Source organism: Thalassophryne amazonica, chromosome 13, assembly GCF_902500255.1.
Source record: "Thalassophryne amazonica chromosome 13, fThaAma1.1, whole genome shotgun sequence".
In the NCBI taxonomy this organism is placed as follows: domain Eukaryota; kingdom Metazoa; phylum Chordata; class Actinopteri; order Batrachoidiformes; family Batrachoididae; genus Thalassophryne; species Thalassophryne amazonica.
Genome location: NC_047115.1, coordinates 83,715,884 through 83,740,521, shown reverse-complemented (window position 1 = coordinate 83,740,521; position 24,638 = coordinate 83,715,884). Strand labels below are relative to the sequence as shown.

General features: G+C 41.0%; 1 protein-coding gene across 1 annotated transcript in view; it reads right to left on the bottom strand.

Annotated features, from left to right (window-relative positions):
* LOC117522784 (serine/threonine-protein kinase 32C-like) overlaps positions 1-24,638 on the bottom strand; it is a 189,380-nt gene that overhangs the window by 121,636 nt on the left and 43,106 nt on the right. Inside the window, exon 2 of the mRNA XM_034184171.1 lies at positions 9,701-9,871. Coding sequence (XP_034040062.1) covers positions 9,701-9,871 — 171 coding nt within the window. The remainder of the gene's footprint in view (positions 1-9,700; positions 9,872-24,638) is intronic.

Genomic DNA, 24,638 nt, shown 5'->3' with positions numbered 1-24,638 from the left:
CTCTAATACATCTAGTTTGTTAATCAGAAAATAGTCTATCCTTGAATGTACATCATGGCTTGCAGAGTAATGTGTATAATCTCTTTTAGTGGGTTAAGGGTTCTCCATATATCTATCATTCCCATTTCCTCTATTGATACTTTTAAATATTTCGTTAAATGTAATTTGTTTTTCCATGTGCTTGTTGTATTTAATTTAGGGTTTAAGATTATATTAAAGTCCCCCCACAAATCCGTATTCTCTCTGCCTCTGCTGCTACTTTCACTAAACAATGATTTGAAAAATTGCTTTATGCTTTCAGGGGGGGCATAAACATTTATTAATGTATATTACCTGATTTTCCAGCCTCCCTTTACTATTATATATCATCCCTCTTTCCCTTTTATCTCCTTATCTAAAATAAATTTGTTGAACTGGATATCCGCCAACCCCTCTTACGGCCTGATGACTGAGAACTGTAAAATGTATTCCTAAATCCTAATTTTTAATTTTTTCGTGTCCTGATTATCTAGGTGAGTTGCTTGGAGAAATGAAATTGTATTTTTCCTTTTTTCAATTTTGTTAGAATTTTTCCTCTCTTAATGGGAGTACTTAGACCATTCACATTCAGTTTAAGAATTCTTATATTGTTGTGCATATTAATTTATTAATTTCTATAAAGAATACAGTCCTGGGCAAATAAAACAAAACAGAACAGAACAAAGAACCAAATCACACAACTCCCTGAACAAGAACTTCCACTTGTGAGTGGATCCTAAACCACCCTCTTCCCTACTGGTGGGTGGGCTGTAAGTCCCTCATAACCTTGAGGGTCTGCCCCTAGACACCATAATACACCTTACAGATGGATTAGTATTGTGTCTAGAAAAGTCCACATCTTTCCCCAGAGTCTCTCAGTCGGCATTTTTGTTCTTTAAAAGGTCATCACACTCCCAACAAAATAAAAAAAAGAGATCTAATAGTCTGATAGGGCTGTTACTATAAAATTATTGAATCAACATTATAAAATATAATAACTAAAAAAAATCGTAACAGTCCCCCTTATTTCTTCTTCTATTAAGGTTACACACCTGACACTAGCATAGTCTTTTGAAGGTTTTTACCTTTTTCACTTTTTTGTATTGGGTATCCTCTCATACTTCCTCATTCTCTCCCGTGCGCATTGAGCCATCTCCCGGTTAGATCCCCCACTAACTCGCTGCCATCCCGTCGCTCGCTGGCCGCCGTCACCGCCGTCAGGTGGGGTACGGGGAGCCCTTTCGCTTTCATTGTGTGCGTTGCATCCTCTGCGCTGTCGTAGGTCTTGACGCCGTCACTCTAGTGGATGCGTATTCTGGTGAATGGGGTCTGGAATTTATGCCACGTTCTTTCAGTGTCTTCTTAATGCCCAGGTATGTACGCCGCTTTTTCACTGAGGGGTAGTCGTGATCAAACTGGATTAACCTTTACGCTATACGTATCTTTTTCTGCCACGCTTTCTTTAGAATCATTTCTTTCATTTCAAACTTTAAAAAGTTGACCACAATCATCCTCGGATTGTCACCTGGGTTGGGTTTGTATGGTGGCGTTCTGTGTGCGCGCTGTATTTGTAGCTCAGCTTCTTCGGGAATATCTAGTTCCTTTTTAAAAAGTTTATGCAAGTAGCCTGGGTACCGAGTCCCCCTCACTGCCTTCTGGTAATCCAAAGATGTGGATTTATTTCTTCGTGATCTTGCTTCAAGATCTGTTAGCTTGTCCTGCATATTGCGTGTGTGAGTTAGCAGCTTTTTGTATCAAGTCATTAGCATCCACGTTCATGTCCTCCAGCTCTGAGATGCGGGTTTGAGCCTCAATTAGGCTCGCTCTCTGTTCTTCCAGCTCTTTGTTGCTTGCTTTGAATTTTTGTTCCATTTCGAGTCCAAGCGTGCTCATTTCTTCTTTTATGTCAGCTTTCAGTTCCTCACCAAGTGTGCGTAATTCGGCCCGGAAAGTTGTTGGAAGTTTATCTATATTTTCGCTAATCTTGGCTAATGCTATTTGCCAGTCCTCCCTGCTCTTGTGCTGCTTCTTGCGCCATGTTGTCCTCATGTTCACCTTCATCTTGAACGTTAGGCTCGTTCTCCATTACTTTGTTTCTTAGACGTCCTTTTCGAGTACCACTCTTTCTCATCACTATTGTGGCAGATTTTTATCGAGTTCTTTTAGATTTGTGAGGTTTTAGTTCATCGACTGCAGAGAGCTCTCACTACACAACCTTCTCCCCCGCCATCTTCCTGGAAGTCCCCCTGGATTTGTTTTTTTTTTTAACTTTATTTTTATTTAGCTTTTTTTTTCCAGAAAAAAAGGCAACAAATTACAAACAGTAGCTAAGCAAAACACAATAACACGTATAAAACACTATTAAAAGCAACAAAGGTTGAGAGCGTATAAGTTCAGTACTAGAGGTAATGAGATCAATATATATAATTATTCTTACAAACCATACATCAAGAATGAAACAGGTTGTCACCTTGTGTTTTGAGATACATGTCCCATTTTTCCCAGAGAGCATCGTATTTGTCATTTTGGAGTCTTAAACTGAAAGTCATGCGTCCCATGCACTAGATGTTTGAGATAATTGTTACCCATTGGTCAATAGTAGGGGGTTCCCCACATAGCCATCACCTTGTTACAGCCTTTTTACATGCTGCCATAAATATTTTTAAGAGGTATCGATCACCTTTGGGTAAACTTAAGTCCATATACCCCAAATAAAAAGACAAACATGTGAATTCAGTATCATAACACAAGACTTCTCTGACAGCACCACGAACACTGTCCCAGAAAGATTTAAGAACAGGACATTCCCAAAATATGTGTGTGATCCGCTGCACAACAGCCAAATCCCCTCCAGCATTTAGCTTCTGTCCCAGTCTGTTCGGACTTTGCTTTGGAGTTATGAATATCTAATAGAATTTTTCCATGAGAAGTCCCTCCATGTTTGTGAAGCGGTAGTTGTGATTGGTGTGTTAATTATGTTTATCCTTTTTCAGGGGTAATTACAATCCCTAACTCTTTTTCCCATTTTGCCTTTACATAATCTGTTGAGTGGCCTCTTAATTCACCTATGCATCTGTATAACTCTCCAATAATCTTTCTAAACAATTTTGTATTGTAAGCCCTAATAACATTTGTGTTACACACTGATGGGTTTCTTGGTAAGAGTCTTTTAATGTTATTTTCAAAGTAATGACGTAGTTGGAGATACCTGTAAAAATCTTGTCATGCAAAGCCATATCTGTCTAACATGGTTTTAAAATCTAGAAGTTCCCCATTATTGAGTATGAGGCACAGTGCTGTGAGACCTTGTCTCTCCCACTGGGTAAAACCTCCACCCTCTACAGCAGGCTTAAAGTCTGGGTCATATATGGCCACGTTAAGATTCTGATTTCTTCTGAATGTTGAGCTGTTTACTATTGTAGACCAAATTTCCAAAGAACACCTTACCCACTGATTCTGGATATCATACTGTTTGGCAGTCAGTGGACATCCTAGCAGGCTCTGCAGAGGCCTATCTAACAGTGACAGCTCCATGGCTTTCTATTTTGAAACATATTCTTGATTACATCAAAGCTCAAGGTCTTATCTGAGGCTGCTAAATAATAATCTTTAAGGTTTGGTAAGCCCATCCCTCCACTATGTTTCGGCAGCTGCAGAGTTCTGTATCTCACTCTAAGGACGTTGCCATTCCAATGAACCGAGAAATCACCTTGTCTCATTCTCTATCAATCAATCAATTTTTTATATAGCGCCAAATCACAACAACAGTTGCCCCAAGGCGCTTATATTGTAAGGCAAGGCCATTCAATAATTATGTAAAACCCCAACGGTCAAAACGACCCCCTGTGAGCAAGCACTTGGCTACAGTGGGAAGGAAAAACTCCCTTTTAACAGGAAGAAACCTCCAGCAGAACCAGGCTCAGGGAGGGGCAGTCTTCTGCTAAATTCTTCTTCTTCTCTAAATTGTTTATCTGGGATATGAATGGGTAGGGACTGAAACAGGTAAAGCAACCTGGGCAAAATATTTGTTTTTATTGCCATTATTCTGTTACCCAGATCCAGGGGCAGAGGGGTCCATCTATCAAGATCATCTTTTATGTGTTTGTTAATATGGGTGTAATTTTCTCGATACAACTGAGATATATCTTTAGTTAATGTCACACCTAAATATTTAAGAGAGGCAGAGTCCCAATTAAACTTGTACTTATTTTTAAGATCTGGAGATGAAATAAAGTTAAGAACCAAAGCCTGTGTTTTATCAATATTGAGAGTGTAGCCTGATAAAGTGCCAAAAGTATGCAGCAGATCCATTAATCTAGGAACCCCAGACGCCGGGTTCTTGAGGCTGACTAGAACATCATCAGCATAAAGACATATTTTGTACTCTGTCCCTCTTATTATAATACCTTCTAAGTCTATATCTTGTCTAATGGCTTGAGCGAGTGGCTCAATAAACACGTTGAAGAGCACCGGGCTGACCGGGCAACCCTGGCGGCAGCCATGTTGCAAATATATTGTTCTGGAGAGGCCCCCATTTACTTTGATTCTGGCCATAGGAGATGTATATAATGTTCTGATGATATTTATAAACTTCTTATGGAAACCAAATTTTTCCATAACTTTGTAGAAGAACTGCCATCCCACAGAATCAAACGCTTTTTCAGCATCCATGCTCAGTAAAATTGCTCCACATTTTTCTTTGGTTATATGCTCAATGATATGCAAGGTCCTCCGTATATTGTCCTGAGTCTGTCTGCACTGGATGAAACCGGACTGGTCCCCATCGATCAGGAAGGGCATCATCTCTTCCATTCTTTTGGCAAGAACAGATGCAAAAATTTTATGGTCCTGGTTCAGGACACTAATGGTCTGTATGCTCCGCATTCTGTTAAGTCCTTACCCTCTTTTGGAATAACTGAAATTCTGGCCTCCTTCCAAGATGGGGGAGAACTCCCTCCTTCAGGGTGTAATTGAAACTCTTTTGTAATAATGGTATTAATTGCTCTCTAAGTGATTTGTACCTTTCTCCTGGGAATCCGTCAGTCCCTGGAGACTTACCGGACTTCAAGGAAGAAATTACCCTATCAATTTCTTCAGAAGATATTTCTTTAATTAATTTATTATTTTGCATTTTGCCAAGAGAGGGCAGGTCCAGCTGGTTCAGGAATTCTTCAACCTTGCAGGTGTTAAATGTTGTAGGTTGGGTGTATAAAGCCTGGTAATATTTCTCAAATGCTGTTTGTATTTCCTCTAATTTATATTTTAACTTTTTAGTAATGGGATCTTTAATTTTATAGATTGTATTTTGTGTTTTCTGTTTTCTCAGCCTCCACGCTAGTATCTTTGAGGCTTTAGAGCCTGATTCATGTCTGTTTTGTAAATCTTAACTTTTTCTCTACTTCGTCACAGTATAACTTATCAATTTCTTGTTTAATTGGTCTCATTTGCTGAAGTAATTGTGGATCCTTATTTTTGCTGTGCTGTTGTTCGAGCTCTAAAAGTATTTTTTGCAGTTCTAGGAGTCTTTGAGTTTTGATCTTTTTAACACAAGCAGTTTCTGATATAATTTTCCCCTCAAAACTGCCTTTGAAGCATCCCACAGTATGACCGGGTTCACATTTGCATTGTCATTATCCTCTAAGTACATTTTAAGTTCGTTGTTAATTTTTTCCCTGAACCCAGGGTTATTTAGCATACTAATTTAATCTCCATGTTGTTGTTTTATTTACACTAAGTGCAATTTTAAATAGATAGCAGAGTGATCTGATGTCCCTCTGACTTATTTCACATTCTTTTAACCTGTGCCTTTCAGAGTTATGCATGAATAAATAATCAATCCTTGAGTAGGCATTATGTCGATTTGAGTAAAATGTATACTGTCGAACCTAGTTATGAAAATCTCTCCAGACATCTATCAAACCAAGGTCTTGAACTCTTCTTTTAAACCATTTTTCAATATTGGTGGTTTTCCTTTTTTTGTTAGATGTGTCCATCTTTGGGTTTAAAACCATGTTGAAGTCACCTGCACAAATCAGAACTCCTGTCTGGAGTGCGAATAGTTCAAATATTTTTAAAGAACGTATTACTAGCTGGAGGTGCATAAACATTTAGCAAAGTCACCTCTTTATCATCTAACTTACCTTTCACCATTATGAACCTTCTTTGTCTTTGGTTTCTGACAGAGGCTCAAAATGAACAGAATTTGGTATCAGGATAGCTACACCCCTTTTGCGCCCTGTTTTAAATGATGAGAAAGGGTATGTCTAAAACCCATTTTCTTTATTTTCTCATGCTCCTGGCTTGTTAGGTGGGTCTCTTGCCAAAATATAATTTGTGTCTTCTCCCTCTTTACCATAGATATTATTTTACTCCTTTTTATAGGGCTAGTCAAGCCATTTACATTGAGAGAAACAACCTTAAATTCCTTGTTATGCATATATGTACCAGAGTCCTCTCAATCTTATGCTCCCAAACCCAAACAAAGAACAGTTTCTATGAACAATGAGCACAGAATGGCTGCAACAATAAAGAAATACAGTAAATAATAAAAACTGGGCTTCCATCAAAGAGGCGGTCCGTGGACCTCTTGTGTAGGGGATGTTTTGACCACTAAGTGGCAGGGCCCCCTCAAGTCATTTATGTGTGTGGCTGTCATTCAGACTCTGTAGACTGACTACCTCGTTCTTAAATAAAAATAGGCAGGATTAAATCAGTTAATCTCCTCCGTATGTTGATCGTGATCCATATAGACACTTTAAAGATGGGGGAGGGAAAAAAGGGAAAGAGAAAAAAAAAAATCTGCTCACTGTCCTGTTTCAGGTTACCAAATAGGAAAAAAGGATAACTTAACACTCCTCGTTGTCTGCGCCGATCTGTCTGTTAAATCCGCGGATCTTGTCTCGGACCCTTTGCTGGTATTCACCTCCGGTTCCACGCCGGCCGCTCTTCACCTTCTCCCAGCGGGGGCCCGGTCGCGGTGCTTCTCGCTCTCCCCCTCAGGTCTCGTTATCGGGAGGCCCCTTGTTCGTAGATCCCGGGTGGCTTGGTCCGCACTGTCATGTCATCCATCTTCGTCGGTGTCGGAATCTGATTCCCTCTTCTTTCAGAACTTTCTTGATCGGTGTGTATTCCCTCCTTTTTTCCATCACACCTGTTGCGTAGTCATGGTCGAAATACAACCTTTTCCCATCCAGGGTTATTTTTTTCCCCCCGCTGCGCTGATGATCTTCTCCTTAGTGATGTATTTCAGGAACCTGACTACCGTTGATCTTGGGGAACAGTGTCAGCAGGTTTAGGTCCACCTACTCTGTGTGCGCGTTCGATGCAGAGGTCATTCAGACCGATGCTCTCACCCAGTTCAGTTTTTATAAAGTTCTCCACAAAGCGGAGCATTGAGGTCCCCTCAGCTCCCTCCTTGATGCCGTAAATCTGAATATTGTTGCGGCATGAGTGTCCCTCAAGCTCCGTAATCTTTGCTTTTAGCTCCAGCTGGGTTTTCTGCATCTGGGTTAAAACCTCCTGCACCTCCACGCCAAAAGTTTCCACTTCTCCGATGCGCTGCTCGGCTTCGCCTAGTCTTTTTAAAGTGGTCTCTATTTTCCCCGCAGTTTCCCCCAACTTCTGATTAATATCCGTTAACTGTTTGGAAATATTGTTTTGTAGACCAGACATGGCTTTAACCATGGTTTCATTAATGATGTTGCGGATAGAGGCTAACGTTACCATTTATGCTAGCATAGCCCCGTCGCTGCCGCTTGTATCTTCGCCGTCACCTCCTTTTTTTTTTACTTCTTAATGCCATTCCAAGACCCCTTTCTTCTCCCCCTGACATTATTGACCAAAAGACACTTTGGTTGTAAAACTCCTGGATTTAAGGGGGTTAATGGTAGATCAGTCAGGAGTTGAAAATTTAGGCTGCCATCTCCGTCATTGCGCCACCGGAAGTCCAAGTCCCCCTGGATTAATCTTTTAGTCACATAGCACTACTTTTATTCTGAACACTACTGTGTAATATATATATATATATATATATATATATATATATATATATATATATATATATATATATATGATTGTGTAGATATGTATTTATGAAACTGTGTTTATGTGTGCATGCGTGTATATATTTCTTATTTTTTTAGTATAAGGGGTGGGTATTTCTAAGCTTTGCTTCTGCCTTCACCCTTTCAGCCACACAGGATCTTTGTAAAGTTGTTTTGTTATGAGTTTTATTTGTTGAATTGTGTGTCGAATAAACTCATTCATTCATTCATTTAACTGAAATTTCTGATCCAGACAACCAATGATTTAAAAAGGAAAATCATGAAAATTATCATGGGTGCCCAAACTTTTACATACAACTGTATCAAATTGCTTGAAAGTGATTTTACGACTACTTCACTAATGGTCTTAGTTTGGAAGTCATGAAAAGTGAAAACTATGTTAATTTCAATATACATCCCAGATGAGGTGCTTTGATTTCAATGGATGCACCAGCTCATTTCGGTTTGCGGTTATAACCCGTCACAATCAACCGTGTTCCCACAATGTCTGCAAAAAACAGGGATGTCCCATCCAGAACATGTAAAAAATATTATGAATCTGGTAGATACAGCAAAGGACAAGGTGTGTTCTCCAGGGATGTGCAGGGCATGTTTGAACTTTGGACATCTTCAAAATACATAAAGCAATGACAGGGGTAAATCAGGATGCAGTAAAAATTTAATAAGGACGCATTAACCACTGCACTGACATATTAACGACTTAATTAACCCCAGTAGGTACTTCAGTGATAGTCCAAATTCGGCATGGACATGCTCACACAGCAGCTGCATGGGGGCTGCTTTATGAATGAAGTATGCTGATTGCTGTCCATTCTGCTGTATGCAGAAGAATAAATAATAAAATTATTACAAGTGATTAAATCAATAAATAAATATTCTCTCCAACTTCTTCCTCCAAATCCAAGTTGCTGCAGAGCATGCACACGTAATTTTGATAAGTACAGGATAGCTGTAGTGAGAGTGGGGTACGCGAGTGAGTGATGTGACTGTTGTAAGACCATTGCAAGAATCAATTGCATATGTATTGGCGTGATAAGAAATTAGTCGGAACGTATTAGATGGATTAGGATCGTGCATGCTGGATTAGTGGTTAACACTGTTGCCTCACAGAAAGAAGCTCATCCGATCGATTCCCACCTGTGGCCTTTCTGTGTGGAGTTTGCATGTTCTCCCTGTGTTTGTGTGGGTTCTCTCTGGGTGCTCCAGCTTCCTTCCAAAGAAATGCAGGTTCATTGGATTGGAAACTTAAAAAATTGTCCGTACATGTACATGTGAATGCGATTGTTTGTCTATATGTGGCCCTGTGACAGACTGGCGTCCTGTCCAGGGTGTACCCGCCTCATGCCCTGTGACTGCTAGGATAGGCTCCAGCCCCTGTGACTCTTAATTGGAGTAAGTGGTTGAAGTTGAGTGTGTGTATGTTAGACATTGTCAGAACGTGGCAGGACCATAAGGATGGAGCAGAGACTTAAAAACGGCACATCCATCCAACATCGCAGCTGTGATTGACAAAATTTGCAGAATACACTGTCACCGTCTTCTTCTGAGTGTGACAAGGCCCTTACAAAGAAAATATTCACAATGATGATTAAGCTGAAGGGTGAAATTAAAATTTGTACCTATGAATGTTCTGGCTCTGCAGGTAGTCCAGTGCCAGTGTCATCTCACAGAGGTAGAGTTTGACGGCATCCTCATTGAACTGGACACTCTGCTGCAGGTGGTAGCGCAGATCTCCACCCAACAGAAGGTCCACCACCATAAACATGTCCTCCTCATCTTGGAATGAGTACCTACGACCAGGTGGGGAGGAGAGGGGAAAATGAGGGGAGGCGGGGAGGAGGATATTGGGCTCAGTTTGGCAAGGACACCTGCTGTGTGATCAAAGGCTAAGAACCACACAAACCTACAGTACAGAGCATACTGCATTGTGTGCATAGCTTGCAGTATCTAAAGTACGTAACATGCACAAAATGTGCACAGCAAGCATCTGCAAACATGCATGCACCTCTATATGAACTCACAAGGGCATGCACAGCAGGAAGACATAACAGCATGAGCGACTTCCCTCTGTCGTTAAAGTGTAGGTGACACGTAATGCCATGTTTTCATTAGTATTTAAGGCTAAAATTAAACAGCAGTTTGAAATTTATCCTTTCCTGGTGTGCAGTTCTTGAAGACATAAATATTCAGATTTTGAACTGAGCACCACTAAAAACCAAGAGCTTCCCTGTGTGCCGACATTGGACAAGAAGGAGAAGGAAGTGGGGTCCGGAACGATTATCTGAATTTTCCCATTAATTTATGGATTTTTACAGGCTACTGACGGCCCTGTGGTTGGGGTCAAAGCTGCACCATGTTTTCAGTGTCAGAACGGTTATTTTTCGCCGGCAGAATGGCAGGTGGAACACTTATATTGACGAGGGTGCACTTGCACGGAGTCCCTGGCTTCTCTGCTCCACACCGAGACAAACCTGAGGATCTTCAGAATATTTTATTGTTTTCTGTCTTATGGGATAATGTTGTTGCATGCAGACTGAGATGTTATGAGGCGCTGGGAGTCTTTTTCTTGCAGCGCAAATCCGCTCGTTAACAGAGCAGCTTTGCGCAAAGCAGTTTAATAACATGGCATGACACCGGATCGATCAGCTGCAATAACTGATTACAGCTGGTGCTGGAACCCGGCACCAAAGTGGCAACAAATGGACTTTTCTTCATTGTGGTCCCACAGGTACTGGCTGGTTTTTATTTTTTATTTATTCCACATAAGCGGTGTGATGTGGTGCACCTCACACTGTTCCTCCTCGAAAGACACCGTCTCTTGCAGGAACTTTCGCACCGGGATTGTGCACACCTGCCCGCTGGTGCGATGTTTCATGGTGCGCTAATTCGAACCGTTTTGCACTGTTTCATTGTATTTGACCAAACTTTGCACTGTGTGAAGTGGCCCTTAAAGAAAATCTCACTGAAAGGGACAGGTAAGAAGACTATATATTTACTTCTTTTGGGAATGGTTTAATATTTAATAATAACGTATTCAAGAAGGAAAACAATGTTTATTTTAAAAATAGCTGATATTTTCAACCCCTTGTGTCATTTTTCAGATTTGAAATTGTTTCTAAGAAAAAAAAAAATCCACTCTTCCTCATCACTTTTTTCTAATTTCACAGATTAAAACTATTTTTTTAATCAGTTGATTACAACCAAGTGCTGGCAAAAAAACAAAAACAAACAAAAAACAGTTTCACCTCACGCCACCCATGCCGAAATCGACTGTATTATTCATTTTTTTTTTTTTATAATCACCAATGTGTGTTCTGACCTCTGCCAATATCGCCACTGTTGTCAGACTGAAGGTTTTCCTATAAAGTTTATTGTCATCTAAATAAGGCTCTAAACCATAAATGTGTCCCCACAGCTGCTTCAGAAACACCTTCAGACTGAAAAAACCCCCAAAAACAAACAAACAAACAACAAACAAACAAAAAAAAAACAAAAGCTCCACACTAGAAAAAATGTCTTCCAGACTGGACTTTATAAAAAAAGCTCCACACTAGAAAAAAAAATTGTCCGAAAACAGCTTGACTTCCGCCATGTTTACAATAGTTATGGTCTTGAATCAGCAGTCCTGTTGTGGTGATGACTGTATGGTCACGGCTAAGGGCTGAACGTGGCTGAAATCGAGTGCAGGCTTCAGACAGCTGTAGTTCATCCTTCACCTGTGCACTTAGCCTCGACTTTTATTGTTCAGGATTTTTTAAAATATCAACATTTCATCATTTTTTAGTGATTTGTGCACATTTTTTGGTGTCACATACACATTAAATCAGCAGCCTTGAGGATTTGCTTGAGCTGGTCTGTGCATAAATGTGCACTTGCTGGCTGATAGCAAACATGCATATTCCCTGGTAACACTCACTACAAACACATGCTTACTGGAAGAAAAGTAAATGGAGAAAATCTGAGTGATGCCAGAAATGGCACCTCTGTGCCTGATGTGACTTAATTGAAGGCTGTTTTTGGGTTGTGAAGTATTTTGTCAATCAGGCTCACTAATCACACACATCAGGGTCAAATAATGCCTCACAACAATCTGAGTGGAGATATGTAACAATTTCTACCATGAACGCTGATCAAAACAAAACTCACAAGAGTGCTCTCAAACTGTTTTTGTACAAAGGAAAATAATTTCTCCTAAAGGAAAAATAAAGTCTGGAAAATATTCTAATAGGAGCCAAAAGGAACTTCGCCCTGGTGATTTCTTTGATTAAACTCTGATTAATGCAGTTGGAGCTTCACCAGTTCTTTATTTCCCCGATAAATCTTGATAGTGTTAGGGTTATTTCTTTTTTAAAGTTGCAGGTTCCTCTTTATTGTCAGTCGTGAACACTCAGGGAACACTGATCGGTCCTGTTCAGCTAAAGTTAGTTCCTGCCCGTCTTTGCTGATGAATGAAAATGATTCCATTCATCTACAGACTGTCATTCTGCTGTCACCACTAACTACTACTGGGCTCTCTCTTTGGGGCATTTTGAGTTTGTAGACTTTGTATGGATCTCACTGATGAAATGTCTTTGACTTTCATGTGAAAAGACAGCCCAGCAGTGCATCAGACTGATTAATTTTAAAAAAGTCATAGTGGTACATTAGATTACGAGCCATACTGCATACCTCCAAGTGAGAAGCAGAGAGAAGAGTGGTGATACAGCTGAGACCATAAATTCACACACACTGGCTAAAAACACATACTCAATTTCCAAAAGGTACATTAAAATAAGAAAAACAAAAAACAAAACATAAAATCAAACCTCACAGCCCTCAAAGCTTTATGCTTAGAGGAAAAGTATGTCTTAAATGTTGCCTTTAAAATCTCAACAGAAGTTGACTGTCTTATTTACAAGTGGCAACTGTTTCACAAAGTTGGTGGAACACACCTACCATGCCACTCATGAAGGCTCATTTTTGAATCACCCTTAGTATATCTCTTCACCTGAGAGCAATTTGCCATAGAGGCTCTACCAGAGCATTGCTCTCAAGATCCCTGGATTCACAACCCCTCCCCCCACTATGTTAGGTGTGGACTCTATGGCCATGAGGACTTTCCTGTAGGATTCTAAGGCAGTCAGCAGAGTCGGAGGGTGTCCAGTTGGTGACCTCAGAATGCTCACTGCTTTTTGCAAATTATTTCTCTTATCATCAGACAGTGACGTATGATGCTTACAGGCAAAGTTTAAGGCCAACTGTGAAGCCACTGGGATGAGGGTCATCACCACCAATCTGAGACCATGGTCCTTTTCTTGGAAAAGATAGCCCAGGAGAGAGTTACTGTTCCAAGTGGAGGAGTTCAATTCAAGAATCTCAGGGTTTCTTCACAATGAGGATAAAAGGAGTGTGAGATCAATAGATGGACTGGTGTGTATCTGATGACTGAAAATACTGAGCTGAAAGTGAGCCATAAAAATCCGACCCCCCAGGGACAGGAAGTGAAGTGATGCCAAAATGGATGTAATGTGGTCACATTTTCTACTTCCTGTCAAGAGTCTGGCAGCAACAATTTGAACCAATTGGAGACCCTTAATGCTGGACTGCAGTAAACCAGAAAATAGAACATTTGCAAATAGTCCAATCTAGAAGAAACAATGCTTGAGCCAGGTTTTTTGTTATCAATCGGAGTAGTGGGGCATGCTTATAGCCAGTATTCATGCTTATAGTCTAGAATAGTATCATGCCACATGAAGTGGAATACTTCTAGTTTTGAACTATGCCATTTTTGTTCTAGACCTCTAGACCTATGCTTGAGGCCACGTAAGTAATCACTGAACCAAAGTGAGTGTGTTTTTTGGTGGTGGTGGTGGGTGGTTTTAATGTAGTTGGAGCAATCATGTCAAGTGTGAATCCTAATACACCTCTAATGTCCTGAATGATTTGCAGAGAGGGTTAGAAGGCTTATTTATATGAATGTTGAAGTCACCAAAAAGCACAATGTTATCTTCATCTAAGAAATCAGAATATGTCAAATCAGAAGTCACCGTACATAGGCCATACAGTGACAAAATAACGGTTGATTTTTATTCTTTGACCCTGGCAATATTAGTATCCTGGGTAGAGCAGAGCAAGTGTCAAATGTTCAAGCACCTATATTTAGACCCACAACAGCAATAGCTAAACCCGATTTATGAATAAGAGCAACACTCCTGCCTTGCTTCGTAACACAGGGACAGACTAATGTGTACGCCAGTGGGCAGGCTTCATTTAAGGGGAGGGGACAGAAGTAGGTTTAAGCTAGGTTTCACATAAACCAATCATATCTACAGTAGTGTTCAGAATAATAGTAGTGCTATTGACTAAAAAGATTAATCCAGGTTTTGAGTATATTTCTTATTGTTACATGGGAAACGGTACCAGTAGATTCTCACAAATCCAACAAGGCCAAGCATTCACGATATGCCACACTCTTAAGGCTATGAAATTGTGCTATTACTAAAAAAAGTAGAAAGGGGGTGTTCACAATATAGTAGCATCTGCTGTTGATGCTACAAACTCAAAACATTTTTTTAGTAATCCTGTGAATCACTAAACTATATTTAGTTGTATAACCACAGTTTTTCATGATTGCTTGAATCTGTGAGGCATTAATTTTTGTTGGTTTGAACCAAGCTTTTGCTGGTTTACTAGTGTGCTTGGGGTCATTGTCCTGTTGAACACCTCTTCAGCATAAGCCACATGACCTCTTCAAGTATTTTGACATATCCAACTGATCCATGGATATACCTGGTATGATATTAGGCCCAACACCATAGTAGGAGAAACATGCCCATTTCATGATGCTTGCACCACCATGCTTCACTGTCTTCACTGTGAAATGTGGCTTGAATTCAGAGTTTGGGGTCGTCTCACAAACTGTCTGCGGCCCTTGGACCCAAAAAGCACAATTTCACTGTCATCAGTCCACAAAATATCCTCCATTTCTCTTTAGGCCAGTTGATGTTCTTGTTTGGCAATGTACACCTCTCTGCACATGTCTGCTGCTTTAGACGTAGACTGTGGGGGGGTTCCCATGATGCACTGTTTTTTCTCTTTTTGCTCCGTATGCATCACTCTGCATTTAATCATTAGTGATCGATCTCTGCCCCCTCCACAGCATGTCTTTTTCCTGGTTCTTTCCCTCAGCCCCAACCGTCTCACAGAAGACTGCCCCTCCCTGAGCCTGGTTCTGCTGGAGGTTTCTTCCTGTTAAAAGGAGTTTTTTCCTTCCCACTGTAGCCAAGTGCTTGCTCATAGGGGTCGTTTTGACCGTTGGGGTTTTTCATAATTATTGTATGGCCTTGCCTTACAATATAGAGCGCCTTGGGGCAACTGTTTGTTGTGATTTGGCGCTATATAAAAAAAAAGTTGATTGATTGATTGATTGATGTCTTTTATTTAACAGAGGGACTTTGCGGGGATTCTTTCAAATAAATTAGCTTCACACAGGCGTCTTCTAACACACAGCACACAGCAGTTACAGGTAACTCCCGACTGTCTTTGATCATCCTGGAGCTAATCAATGGTGAGCCTTTGCTATTCTGTTTATTCTTCTATCCATTTGATGGTTGTTTTTCCCTCTTCTTCCATGCATCTCTGGTTTTTTTGTCCATTTTTAAAGCATTGGAGATCATTGTAGATGAACAGTGTTAAGTTTTTGCACCTGCGTATAGGTTTTTTCCCCTCTCCAATCAACTTTTTAATCAAGTATGCTGTTCTTCTGAACAATGTCTTGAACATCCCACTTTCCTCAGGCTTTCAAAGAGAAAAGCATGTTCAACAGGTGCTGGCTTCATCCTTAAATAGAGAACACCTGATTCACATCTGTTTGTTCCACAAAACTGACAAACTCACTGACTGAATGCCACACTACTATTATTGTGAACACCCCCTTTTCCACTTTTTTTTTTTACTACTAGCCCAATTTCATAGCCTTAAGAGTTTGCATATCATGAATGCTTGGTCTTGTTGGATTTGTGAGAATCTACTGAATCTACTGGTACCTTGTTTCCCATGTAACAATAAGAAATATACCTCAAACCTGGATTAATCTTTTAGTCACATAGCACTAGGTGTCCCGATCAGGTTTTTTTTGCCCCGATCCGATTCCGAGTCATCTGATTTTGAGTATCTGCCGATACCGAGTCCCAATCCGATACTTTAAAAAACTGAATGAACAATGAACAAATGCTAAATATTAATAATTTCATTTTAATCACCTTATTTTATTATTTATCACTTAAACAGTGCACTTCTCCTTGAGGAAGCTTGAACAATCAAGTAATAATCTACCAGACTTAAAAAATGTACAAATTTCCATGTTATTTGTCTAAAAATAAATGTCCAAGGTTCCTTATGTTAAACAAGAAATTATCTAATCTGAAAAAAAAAACAGGTGGTTTTAATTTATAGAATGAAAGGTTCTAAAGAACCATTTGTTGATTTAGCTATTTTAATTACAAGTGTACTTAACTTTTTAAAACAGTATTCAGAAATTTTGAAGTAACAAACAACAAAAAAAAAATTCCAATGATTTTTCTTCAGAAAACTGCTCTATAAATGAGCAGTCCTGTCACACGTTAATGTTTTGTACAGATCAACGGTTTCTGCACCAATCCATTTTGTAGAGATCAGTGGTTTTCTTCATTGATCCATTCTGTACAGATCAGTGGTTTCTACACCGATCCATTTTGTATAGATCAGTGGTTTCTACCACTAGTCTTCCATGTTTTGGCCACGACGCGTCGTCCTATTGGACAACACAAAGGTACGTCACAGCTCAGAGTGTCGAAAGTTGGACTGGATTGAACTTTGACTGCGTCAGCCTGCTGAAAAGCGGCAATGCGTGCTCCCGTCAGAAGCGTCAGTTTGTTCGGCTTTTGACACGATGCTTCTGACACATCTAAAAAGCAACACGTCTCATTGATAATAATGCTTTTAGACTGATTTTTGACGCTTCTGACGCGTTCAGTGTGAAAGGCCCTTCAGGTCACCCAACAATGGAGATCTGTGGAAGGGGTTGGGTTCCAAACAAAGAAAGGTGTACCTCCATTGAGCAGTTTAGGACCATCACTGCTTAATGTCGAGGGGAAGATATTTTTCAGCATCCTTTCTGTCAGACTACCTCCTAAAGAACCAGTACATTGACCCATCAGTGCAAAAAGGGGGAGGGGGGATCCCAGGGGTTCCAGGGTGCCTTGAACACAGTAGTGTGGCAACAGAATTGATCAGAAAGGCTCAAGAGAGGAAAGGAGACCTGGCTGTACTATGGCTGGACCTAGCCAACACATATGGCTCCAAACCCCACAAGCTAGTGGAGGTGGCATTGGAGAGGCACCATGTCCTGTGCAACATCAAAGTCCTCTTCATGGATAATTATAACAGCTTTAATGTGAGGTTCACCTCTGGCACAGTAACATCTGAGCGGCACAGACTGGAGAAAGGGATTACTGGATGTACCATTTGTGATGCTCTTTGCACTTGCCATGAACATGCTGATCAAGTCTGCCGAGCTGGAGTGCAGAGGCCCCAAATCCAAGTCCAGAATCCGTCAGCCCCCATTAGAGCATATAGCCCCACTGATCACCTCAAAACATGCACAAAGACTGTCTTGAGCCTCCTGTGACCAACTCCATACCACTCTGGTGATCACAGGCTGCTGCCGGCAACTGCAGAAATGTAGAGTGGCTCTCAAATGGACCAGGTTATGGTCCGTTTTGCCAAGCGGGGGGAGGGATACATATTAGCTACATTGCGAGTCTTACTGTCTCTTAACAGTCCACAAACTGAAACTGGGAAGGGATGTTGAAAGTGTACCATGGTTAAAATCCCCAGAGACGGCCATGAAAGCACTGTGGTGTAGGGTCTGCAGCCTTGCTGTTGCAGAGGTGATGTATGTACTGCCTAAGTGCGTCTGCTGCCTCTGGAATGTAAACAATTAGGACAATGACGTGGGAAAACACTCGGCAAATAATGATGAAGACTCACTGCCAACAGTTCAATGTCTGGGTTACACATGCTTCTTCACCATAACTGGAGTGTGCAACACTTGTTCACGTAGGCAGTGACTCTGCCACCTCTCTTTTTGCCACTGTTGGTAGACCCTGGACAGGACACCAATCTATCACAGAGCCACATATAGACAAACAAACACACATTCACACCTGCACGCACACCTCTGGTCAATTTAAAGTTTGCAATTCACCTAATCTGCATGTCTTTGGAAGCAGGAGTGGGCACCCAGAGTGGGTTCTCTCTGGGTGCTCACTCTACACTGTACCACATTTATATATTTAATTTCAATTTTTACTGTTGGTGATAGTGCTGCACGTAAGACTGTTCTTACTGCTTTTTTACTCTGTATTGTCTGGAAGAGTGAGAGTAACAGAATTTAAATTGTCAATATGTCTGCGTATGCATTGCAGAATTGACAAATAAAGTTGACTTGAGATGTTTGCCACTCATTCAAGTGAATTCTCTGGTTTTGACAAAAGGTCGGTTTTGTGGTATGCACAATATGTATTATCATTAACATTCTAACACTGAAACAAGTGGTCTCAAATTTACTTAACATTCAGCAATATTTTTCACTCGGAAACTGTAAGTAAATTTAACTGTATATATTCTCTCTTTTTTTTCCCAGGGGTGGTGGCCAAGCAGTTAATTGTTCTCTTGTTTCCAGGACAGAAGCTTCCCAGTTCCAGACCACCCCCTACCTGTTCTCCAGGTAATGTGGGTTGTGGTAGTAAGGGCATATGGGATAAAATTTTTGTCAATTCAACATGCAGATCCACCTTGAATCTGCTGTTGTGACCCCAAGTGAAATAAGAGAAGCCAAAGGGACTTACTTATATTCTCTTGTTTTTAATCAGTAAAGGACAGTCGCTTGTCATTAGAAAATTTTCCTTCAAATTTATGCCAGATCAAATACAGGCTGCCAGAGCTGGTTTGATTTAAATCAGCTGATTTAAACTGCTGTAAAAAAAAAATAAAATCATCAATTTTTTTTTTTAAAAATCTGTACTTAAAACATCACCGAAAATGAAATCAGCACTATTAATTAATGGTACTTGTCCATGTTGTATGTGCACCTTTATGTTTTAACATGTCAATAAAGATTATAACTAATGATATTATTTCAGCAAAACAAATTATTAAATTATCAAATTATTGTCTTTACATTTTTTCAATTTAAAAAGACAATTTAAATCAATAAAGTCTATTTAAAGGACATGTTGCACTTTTTTTAACATCTCAGTTAGCAACACAGCATCAAAGTATTCATGATTGTAAGACTCTCCGGCGGCGTATGCGCTCATAATTCATGGTGTTTTTGTTATTGCTCTCCCTGATCGAGTTAACAGGTGCATTTCTGGAAAACATCTCACTCCCCAATTCTCGACGTGTGATGTACATATTAGCAAAACATAAACCTCCTGATGACTGACAGACAGAGCAAAATGACTGCAGTTATGTCTGATAGTGAAGCTCTGGAGCTTTTCGTTGAAATTGATGGTTCGGATTTACGGAGGAACAACACAGTTCACCCCGAACTTGTAACTTTTTCAGAGTCTGTCGGTTTACCGGAAAATCAAGAAAGTAGAAGCAGCTCTGATTGGTCCTTCCAGGCTGCCCTACATGATTGATTCGATTGGGAAGGCAGTGGCTGAGCATCTCGGGGTTAACCGCGAGCATGAATTGCGGCCCTGGAAACCCGCTATGACCTCTGTGAAGACCACCGATGCATTGAGACCACTCTGTTCTCAGAACTGTGGAATCTTTCAGGCGTCTGCTAATCTGGCTATTCATTTGGCTTCCCCAAATACAGCTGCACTTCAAGGTCGCTGTGATAAAACCTCCTCAGACCAACACTTAAACCTCGCTCCCTGGTCTTCCCCCCTCCCCTCAGCTTCTCCACTCTGTTAGAACTGTTCAGGACTGCTCAGACTGCGCAGGGCTGCTCCCTCCCCCTCCAGGATTGTCGGACAAGGCCATTGACGACGCCAAACAGCTGCCTCCGGAGTGTTCTGATAAACTGGTCCTTTCAAATTTCGGTTGTCGTCCTGTGTCCTTGTTTTTGTCTCTGTTATTATTGTTTTTCTGTGCTGATGGGATTTTTTTTCCTCATTGCTGCTGTGTAATGCAGCAGCTATGAGGGTTTTTTTTTTCCTCCTTTTCCCTCGTGTTTTGCTTTCATATATATGTTTTATGTACCGGGCCGGCCTATGTGTTGTGTGTTGTGTGTGTGTTGTTTGTTATGGGTCGGTGTTGGTTTGCTCAGCCCTGCTGTTGACCAGGCAGGGATGTACATCTGGAGCTGGTCCCCGGTGCCTAATGGCGACTTCTGCTCCTACTGGCAATTAGGATTGGGTTAAATGCAGTAGACACATTTCATTGTGCAGGGAACATGTTCATGTTCTATATTGTGCATATGACAATAAATTTCTTTGAATCTTGAATCTATATATATAATATATATATAATATATATATATATATATATATATATACACACACACGAGGTCTGTGAGAAAGTAACGGACCTTATTATTTCTTCAAAAACCAGATGGATTTGAATCACGTGTGATTACATCAGACATGCTTGAACCTCGTGGGCATGCAAGAGTTTTTTCACGCCTGTGTTAAGTCATTTGCCTGTGGGCAGTCTTTGAGTGAGGAGTGGCCCACCCTTTTGTCGATTTTTTCATTGTTTAGGAATGGCTTAGAGACTGCTGCTTTGTTTGATAAAATTTTTTCAAAACCTGTAAGGCACAACTGAGTGGACACCATTCGATAAATTCAGCTGGTTTTCAGTGAAAATTTTAACGGCTGATGAGAGATTTTGGAGTTTTACTGTCCGCTGTAAGGATGGCCCACAGCGCCTGATGGCGATCTGCGCTCCGAGGCCGCGTCGTCTCGCTGTTTTCAAGCTGAAAACTTCCTAATTTCAGGCTCTGTGGACCCAAGACGTCGTGAGATAACAGAGACTTCAGAAGAATTTGGGGTCAGGAGTTTATCCAGACATTCCACTGTTAAGGAGAGTTTGTAATGAAAGAACGTGCAGGCAGATTCGCATTGTCGGGCCGGACCCGACCGTGGGGGGTCGCCACAGGAAAAACACCTCCGTTGGAACCTTAACGGACAAGTTGGAACATGCCCAGGTTGTTAAACATTTCTCAGATACTCACTCACTTTGTTGAAAGTCATCAAAAGCCGCCCTGAATTTTACAAATGGTTTTTCAACACGGAGGTGTTTTTCATGTCGCAGCGCAGAAGGATTTGCCACGTCGTCACGGATCCGACTCGGCAAATTCGTCCGCACATTCTTTCATTACAAAATCTCCTTTAACAGTGGAATGTCCGGGTAAACTCCTGATGCCGGCTTCTTCTGAAACTTCTCTGGTCTCTGACGACGCCCTGGGTGAACAGAGCTTTAAATTAAAACCAGGCTGAATTTCTCGATAGTGTCCACACTGATATCCCTCACCGGTCCTGAAAAAATTTGATAAAGCAACACGCGCCGCTCTCCCTGCAGCGTCTCAGATAAAGAGATTCCGACGGGAGGGAGGCCACACCTCACTCAAAGCCTGCCCACAGGCGAATGACGTCACCGACAGGCATGACAAACTCACGCATGCGCATGAGGGTTCAAGCTTGTCTGACGTAAAAACATATGAATCAAATCCATTTATTTTTTGAAAAAAATAAAAAGGACCCGCTTTTTTTATCACAGACCTCGTATATATATATATATATAGATATAGTATATATATATATATATATATTATATATATATAATATACACCACACACACACACACACACACACACACACACACACACACACACACACCACACACACAGTGAGGAAAATAAGTAGTTGAAACACCCTCGATTTGCAAGCTCTCCCACTTAGAAATCACGGAGGGGTCTGAAATTTTCATCTTAGGTGCCACTGTGAGAGACATAATCTAAAAAAAAAAAAGTCCGGAAATCACAATGTAGGATTTTTTAATAATTTATTGTATGTTACTAGCTGCAAATAAGTATTTGAACACCTACCAACCAGCAAGAATTCTGGCTCTCACAGACCTGTTAATTTTTCTTTAAGAAGGCCCTCTTATTCTGCACTCTTTACCTGTATTAATTGCACCTGTTTGAACTTGTTACCTGTATAAAAGACACCTGTTCACACAATCAATCACACTCCAGCCTGTCCACCATATCAAAGACCAAAGAGCTGTAGGACACCAGGGACAACACTGTAGACCTGCACAAGGCTGGGATGGACTACCGGACAACAGGCAAGCAGCTTAATAAAAGACAACAACTGTCATGAGTATTTATTAGAAAATGGAAAAAAAAAACCAAGATGACTGTCCGATCTCCCCGCGGTCTGGATTCCATGCAAGATCTCACTTTGTGGGGTAAGATGATTCTGAGAAAGCTCATAACTACACAGAGGACCTGGTCAATGACCTGACGAGAGCTGGGACCACAGTCACAAAGATTACATTAGTAACACATGATGCTGTCATGGTTTAAAATCCTGCAGGGCAGCATGGTCCCCCTGCTCAAGCCAGCACAGATGTCCAGGCCCGTTGAAGTTCACCAGTGAACATCTGGATGAAGCATGGGACAAGGTCATGTGGTCAGATGAGACTAAAATAGAGCTTTTTTGGAATCAACTCCACTTACCATGTTTAGAGGATGAGAACAACCCCAAGAAAACCATCCCAACCGTGAAGCATGACAATGACCCCAAACACACAGCCAGGGCAACTAAGGAGAAGACTAGACTCAAACTGTTCTCTACTCTCACTACAGATCATAATGTCATCTACAAATATCATAGTCAATGGAGACTTTTGTCTGATATCATCTGTCAACCACCTTTGCATCACCTTTGCAAACAGATAGGACTTATACTTCAGCCCTTCTCTTGGCACCCTGTCATAAGCTTTCTCTAAATCCACAAACACAAATGTAACTCCATCTGGCCTTCTCTATATTTCAAAATCAGTACTATCAGAGCAAACACTGCATCTCTAGTGCTCTGTCTCAGCATGAAACAATATTGCTGCTCACAGATCTTCATCTGTTTTCTAAGCCTAGCCTCTACTACTCTTCCCATAAGTTATTGCTGTGGCTGATTATCTTAATGCCCCTGGAATTACTGCAGCTATGCACATCACCCACATCACCTCCTCAGGTATCCTCTCACTTTTTAAGGTTTTATTCAGTAATCTAGTTAGAAACTCCACTGCAAACTCTCCTAAACATTTCCATGCTTCCACGGGAATGTCATCTGGACCAACTGTCTTTCCACTCTTCATCCTCTTCATAGCTGCCCTAACTTCATCCTTACTAATCTCTTGCATTTCCTGATTTACTCTCTCCACATCATCCAGCCTTTTCCATCTCTCATTTTCTTCATTCATCAGCTCCTCAAAATATTCCCTTCACAACACACTCTCCTCACTTGTCAGCACTTTACCATCTGTTTCCTTTATCACCCTAACCTGCTGTGGATCCTTCCTAGCTCTGTCCCTATGTCTGGCCAATCGGTACAAGTCCTTGTTTTCCTTCTTTCCTGTTCAAGTTCATGTACAGTTTGCTACATGCCTTTTCCTTAGCTTTTGCAGCTTCTCTATTTGCCTTAACCCTCATCTCCCTGTGCTCCTTCCTGCTTTCTTCATCTCTTGGACTATCCCAATGGTTTTTCACCAACCTCTTTCTCCTTATGCTTTCCAAAACATCTTTATTCCACCACCACGTCACCTTGTCTTCCTTCCACTGTCCAGATGTCAGACCAGGACCAGTACCTTACTAGCTGTGTCCCTTACCACATCTTTAATACGTTTCCAGTTGTCCAAAACTGCTTCTTCTCCTCTATCCAGTGCCTGTCTCACCTGCTCACTGAATTTCACACAACAGTCTTCCTCCTTCAGCTCCCACCATCCAATGCTTTGTTGAGCTATCCTACAAACCACCATCCTATGCTGTCTAGCTACACAATCCTCTGCCACCACCTTTCAGTCTCCAATTTCCTTTAGCTTGGATCTCCTACAAAGAATCCTCAGTCCACCTGTGTGCACTGTGCACCTTTCTTCACTCTTATAGGTTACCCTGTGCTCTTCCCTTTGCTAAAGTAGGTGTTCACTACAGTCATCTCCATCCTTTTTGCAAAATCAACTATCATCTGCCCTTTCCAATAAGGGTGCATGTTATATCTGATCCGGTTTAACCTGTTTACAGTATAAATTTGGCCAACAGAAGAGATTTGGAATCCATCCATTTATCACAGTACGCCCACAGAATTTCAATCCATGAAAATCCTCTGTGAAACGTCTGTGTGTGAACCACTGCTGCAGAGGAGGGGAGAGATGTTGAGATGTGTTATAAATGGTCTCACATCACCAGACTCACCAGAGAACTGCTCAAGCGGGAGAGTTGATTACAAAAATGGAGTCTGTAATGGACACCAGCTGCTCTGCTGTCGTACCCGGAAGCGGGTTAAAGATAACTTCAGCTTGCGT